This window comes from Papaver somniferum, unplaced genomic scaffold, assembly GCF_003573695.1.
Source record: "Papaver somniferum cultivar HN1 unplaced genomic scaffold, ASM357369v1 unplaced-scaffold_24, whole genome shotgun sequence".
Lineage (NCBI taxonomy): Eukaryota > Viridiplantae > Streptophyta > Magnoliopsida > Ranunculales > Papaveraceae > Papaver > Papaver somniferum.
In genome coordinates, this window is record NW_020634374.1 from 2,290,430 (window position 1) to 2,296,026 (window position 5,597).

Consider the following 5,597-nt stretch of genomic DNA (forward strand, 5'->3'; position numbering starts at 1 on the left):
CACCTTTGAAGAAAGTTTCTCATCTTATGGGAGTTCACTGGTTGTCAAATACCGGATATAAGGTTGACGCCAGTCTGAAGCGTTTTCGGCAGGATTGCCTGAATCGTCTATCATTGGACTGTCAACATCCATATTATCATCGATATCTTCATGTGATGATGTAGTTGCTCTCTCTCCCCCACTAGCGTATTCGAGAGCCAGAACAAAGTGGCTGTCAGAGATGCTAGGTAACTCCTGGAAATCCACTACCATGAAACGGGTGGTATCAGTTTCGACCGCGGAAGAAAGATATGCTAAAGCGTCCACGTGCATGTTTTCCAACCGTGGTCATTTCCCAATAGAGAATTGGTCGAATTCATTTGCCAGTTCTCTCATATGATCCAAATATAAGGTCATCCTCTCTTCCTTGACTCTGTAGGTCCCCAGAAACAGGTTAACTACTAGCATGGAATCAATTACCATCTTCACGTTCCTCGTATATAATTGTTTGACAGCCTTTAAACCGATAATTGTTGCTTCATATTCAACTTCATTGTTTGATGCTTGAAAGCCCAATCTGGCCGCTTTCTCGATCCTCGAACCTTCGAGAGTAAGGATGACACATCCAACTCCAGCTCCACCAACATTTTATGACCCATCAGTAAATACGGTCCACAAAGGCTCAGGTGTATCAACCTTCATTGCGGACTCGCCCCTAGTCTGACTAGTGGTTGACTCTGTGGGTATTTCAACAGCTCCTCCTCTTCTTCGGTAACTGTTTCTATGTCGTCCACAGCAAAATATGATAGTAGTGCATCCAGGGCGTGTCCCTTCTCCGCAGTTCTGAATTCGTACTTGATTTCATACGCCCCCAGAAAATTTGACCATATGGCTAGTCGGCTGGAATCATCTGTACGTTCCAGGATTCTCTTCAGCGGGTATTCCGAGTAGACTACGATCTGCCTCCCTTGGAAATAAGGTTTGAGGCGATGAGATGCATGCAACAGTGCAAGTGTTATCTTCTCAATTTTCTTGTACCGTGTTTCCGCCCCCGTCAAATATTTACTGACGAAGTAAACAGGCTTTTCGTGTGGATCTGTAACAAACAACACTGCACTTACAACATTCTACGTTGCAGCTAGATAAACTCCGATAAGTTGTCTAGTTTTTGGACTCACCAAACCTGGAGGAGTTGACAAATATTGTTTGATATCATTGAAATCTTTTTCGCACTCATCCGTCCAACCAAAATTCACTGCTTTCTTCAAAATATCAAAGAATAGTTTGAATCGATCCGACGAGCGTGAAATGAAACGATTTAAAGCTGCTAATCGTCCTACTAGCTTCTGGACCTCCTTCTTCGTTCTTGGGGATGACATCTCCCTGATGGCTCTGATTTGCTCCGGATTTGCCTCGATTCCTCTGTGCGTCATCAAGTATCCAAGGAACTTTCCCGAGGATAGCCCGAATGAACATTTTTCTGGATTGAGCTTCATGCGATATTGCCTCAAGATATCGAACGTCTTCTGGATCAAGAAAATGTGACTCCTTTTGCTCAGATTTCACTACCATATCGTCGATATATACTTCAATCGTCTTCCCAATCAAATCCTTGAACATATGGTCTACCAGATGATGGTAGGTCTCCCCTGCGTTCTTCAGCCCGAACGACATTACAATATAGCAGTAACATCCTCTGTCAGTCACAAACGCAGTATGCTCTTGATCTTTCTCGAACAAAGGTATTTGGTTATACCCCGAAAAAACGTCCATGAATGACAGTCTCCCGTACCCTGAGGTTGCATCCACTTAATCTCTTATCCGCGGTAGCGGGTACGGATCTCTCGGACATGCTTTATTCAAATCAGTAAAATCGATACAAACACGAATTTTACCATTCTTTTTTGAAACGAGTACGACAGTAGACATCCAGCGAGCATACTGCACCGGACGAATAAAGCCTGCTTCCAACAGTTTTTCCACCTCTGCAGTAACTCCATCTTTTTTGCTTTGCGCAATATTCCTAATTTTCTGACGAACTGGATGAAACTTCTCATCGATATTTAGCCTGTGGCAGGATACATTCGGATCTATCCCAGGCATATCAGCGAAACTCTATGCAAAAACGTCGATGTTTGCCCTTAATAATGTAATCAGACCATCACGTTCGTGTGCAGGAAGATCTGCCCCTACGAATGTGGTTTTGTGCTTCTCGTCTCCAATCTGGACCTCGATCAATTTCTCAACTGTTGGGGGTTCATCCGCGTCCTCTCCCATATATGATTCTGGAGGGAGAGGATGTTCTAATTGTTATTTTTGTTCGTCTAGCAGGATTTTGTTTCCGCTAACCTCTGACTTCTTGTATTCGTCCATAGCACTCTCATGACACTTGTGGGCCGCGATCTGGTCGCTTCTAACTTTCACGACTCCTTCAGGGGTAATAAACTTCAGACATTGATGATATGAGGATATGACTGCATCGATCTCATGCATCCAGTCTCGTCCTACAATCGCATTGTAGGGAGCTCGACAATCAAGCAACAAGAAATTTCCTAAAACGTACTTGTTAGCCACTGTTATAGGTATCTTCACTTTTCCAATCGTCTTTGTAACTTCGCCGCTGAAACCGACAATTGGATTTTCATCCTCTTCGATCAAGTCATGTGGGAGATTCATAGAGGAATAGGCTCCTGAAAACAACACGCTTACTGAGCTTCCTGCATCCACTAGAATACGGTGCACACGAAACATGCCAATCCAAGCTGTGATAACGATAACATTATTGCGGGGAGCATATACACCTACCATGTATGCTTCAGTAAACTCGATCTTTGTGCATCCAAGCTCCCGAATTTATGCTCCATTTTTACTGACAAAATCGACGTGTTTTGTCACGTACCATTCCTTTAACTGCCTGAGATTTCTCCTGGTCTCATCTTCTAATGCTCGTCTGGTCATTGAATGGATCCTAGCATGACTGACATTAATCACATGTGCTGCGCCAAATTGTCTCGAACCTTTCCCAAAATCTTTTTTCACGTACTCTTGTAACTTTCCAGCGTCTATCATTCGCTGTATTTCGATATGTAAAGAGCGAAAATTCTCAGTCTTGTGACCATGATCTTTATGATAATTGCAGTATTTGCTCTTATCACGTTTATCACGTTTCTCCGCTGGCAAAGGTCGTGGGGGGATCAAATCCTTGCTTATTTTCTCATACAACTCTGTAAGTCGTATGTTCAATGGTGTCAGCTTCACATCATGATATTTCTGATATCCAGTTTCCATTCGTTCCCCTTGATTTTTCTCTCGAACTTCACCTCGATCTTTATGCTGCCCACTCGCACGATTATTTGATTTGTCTTTATTCCCATCATTTGTATGATTGGATGATCTGTTAACTTCTCTTGTCTCTCGAGCTTTAGAGTCATCCTCCATTATAGCGTATTCTTCTGCTCGATCATACAGTTCTTCCAGAGTCTTTGGTGGTCTCTTGACTAAGGAACCGTACACACCCCTTTGATCATACTGGTATGCCTGTTTGTAAGCTTCGATGACGACTTGATCGTTGGCACCATTCACATCGGCCAACTCTTGCTTGAAGCGTCGAGTAAACTGTCTGATGTTTTTCTCCTTCCGAATACCTAAAAGGAAAAGTGTGTGGCATCCCTTCCGATCACGTCCGTTATACTTGTAGTGAGAGCAGAATTCGCCAACCAGCTTTTGGTAAGTACTAATCGACTGTGCCAGGAGCTGATTGAACACTTTATTGCTCCACCATCCAGTGACTGTGGAAACATTTTGCACATCAACTCATCATTGTACTTTCACAGAGACATAGCAGTTTCATATTGTAAAACATGCTGATCTGGATCATCTATTTTCTCGTCGAATTCTGGCAGCTTTGGAACTTGAAAATTCATTGGCGGCCGGAATTCTCTGATATTCAGTTTGAAAGGAGCTCATGCGGCTCGATGCAACCTGTCTATCTTTTCTTCTCTTGAGTGCTTTTTCGACATTACTTTATCAATCATCTTGCAAAGGCGAGCTTCTGTTATTGCGTCCACCTCGCCATCTGAGGAACTGTCTTCCTGCTCATAATCTCGGTCCTCTGGAATATGAGCTTTAGATCTCATTCTTTTCCTTTGGGGTCCAGTCGTCTCTCTTCCAGCTCTGCCTTGCTCCGAACGAGCATAGTAATCGGGAGAAGATTCCCTCCCATCGTGTCGATCTCGAACCTCATCTTCATCATTCTTGAGAGTTTTGAATGGGTGATAGTTCTGGCCGCACTCTGCTGAGTTGCAGCTTGCCGGGTCCCTGCTCGCCGGGGTCGTACTCGCCTTCGTTTTAGGTAGATCTCCAGTGACCAACATATTTTTTTCCGGTCAATCAAGATCGATCACTTCTCTATTTTCGCTTCTCCGAATTTTCAGATCTGGGGTTCTATCATGAACACGATCCCGATCTCGACCACGATTTGGGGTTCTGTCACGAACACGATCCCGATCTAGACCACGATCTGAGGGTCTGTTATGAACTCGATCCCGACTCTATCTGTTTCAGATAGGTACTGCGGGTGCAGACTGAACCTCAATCTCGTGCCTTTCAGCTTCCCTGTTGTGCCGAGGATTACTAACAGAATCGACCCTTCGTGCAGTTTGTTTGATTACTGCCATAACTCGATTCGGGAGAACACAATTCTGTTTTCTCGAACTCCCCTTAGTAGGCGCCAATGTTTGTATGGTAAAAATACTTCTACCTCAAACACGAATTTGATGGTGAATTGATGTTCGAACTGCTGCCTTTTTCTTCAATTAAATAGTGTTATGGGGGGGGGGGGGGGGGGGGTACCTGCAAAAAACCCTCCGATGCTTAAGTAAGCTTTGAGTTTTTCACGGGAGTTTTAATGGTGAAGATTGCATACCTCTTTGGGTTGTGAACCCTTGTATTTATATGATGCGATTCAGGGTCTTACCCTAATTTCGAGGTGAGCATGAATCCTCTTAATTGGCCATGCATGCCTCCTGGAATAAATTGCACTAATTGGCCATGCATGCCTCCTGGGATAAATTGCACTAATTGGCCATGCATGCCTCCTGGCATAAATTGCAATAATTGGCCATGCACGCCTCCTGGCATATCCCAAAATAAATTCTGGAACCTTCTGGAACATCCCTCTAGGTTATGAAACTAGCTAAGCAAAAATGGGTGTAAGAGACCAAGCCCAAACGATAGTGCAATTGGCTTAGCCCAAGATGTGGGGAGGAAACATCGCATAGCCAACTGCATTGGGGCTGATTAATCCTTCAAGTTAGCAGCTCGGCTCGACTGGTGACTCAGTTGGCTGAGCCAACTCGGATAGGCTCGGTGGGCGTAAATATCTTCCAAGGCAACTGAGATGGGCAGAAATAACCAGGGGCCACAGAAATAAGTTATTCTGCGAAGCACTGGAGCAACTCTACCGTGGTCGGACGTAGGTGGTGGACGCCGGGGTGGGCCGCCGGCAATGTCGTCGGCCTGGTTTCAGTCGTTACCTGAGAAGAAGACCGGTGCCGGGGAAGGTACAGGATGATGACGTCATTCTTGCGTCACTAGGCCGGCGTCATCGACGACGTCAC

General features: G+C 44.7%; 1 protein-coding gene across 1 annotated transcript; it reads right to left on the reverse strand.

Annotated features, from left to right (window-relative positions):
* Positions 1–1,788: 1,788 nt before the first annotated feature.
* Positions 1,789–2,787, reverse strand: LOC113340856. The gene is made up of 2 exons (XM_026585912.1): positions 2,329–2,787; positions 1,789–2,094 (listed from the first exon to the last, which is right to left on the reverse strand). Exons 1-2 carry the CDS (start codon positions 2,785–2,787, stop codon positions 1,789–1,791), a joined length of 765 nt encoding a protein of 254 aa, XP_026441697.1.
* Between the last annotated feature and the right edge of the window lie 2,810 nt (positions 2,788–5,597).

What these genes read in the sequence shown, in the direction of transcription:
- LOC113340856 (XM_026585912.1), bottom strand. Translation starts at nt 2,787, where the DNA reads ATGGTAGGTGTATATGCTCCCCGCAATAATGTTATCGTTATCACAGCT. An exon ending in ACGAATACAAGAAGTCAGAG is followed by an intron (nt 2,095 to 2,328) that starts GTTAGCGGAAAC and finishes GTTTTTGCATAG; the next exon opens with AGTTTCGCTGATATGCCTGG.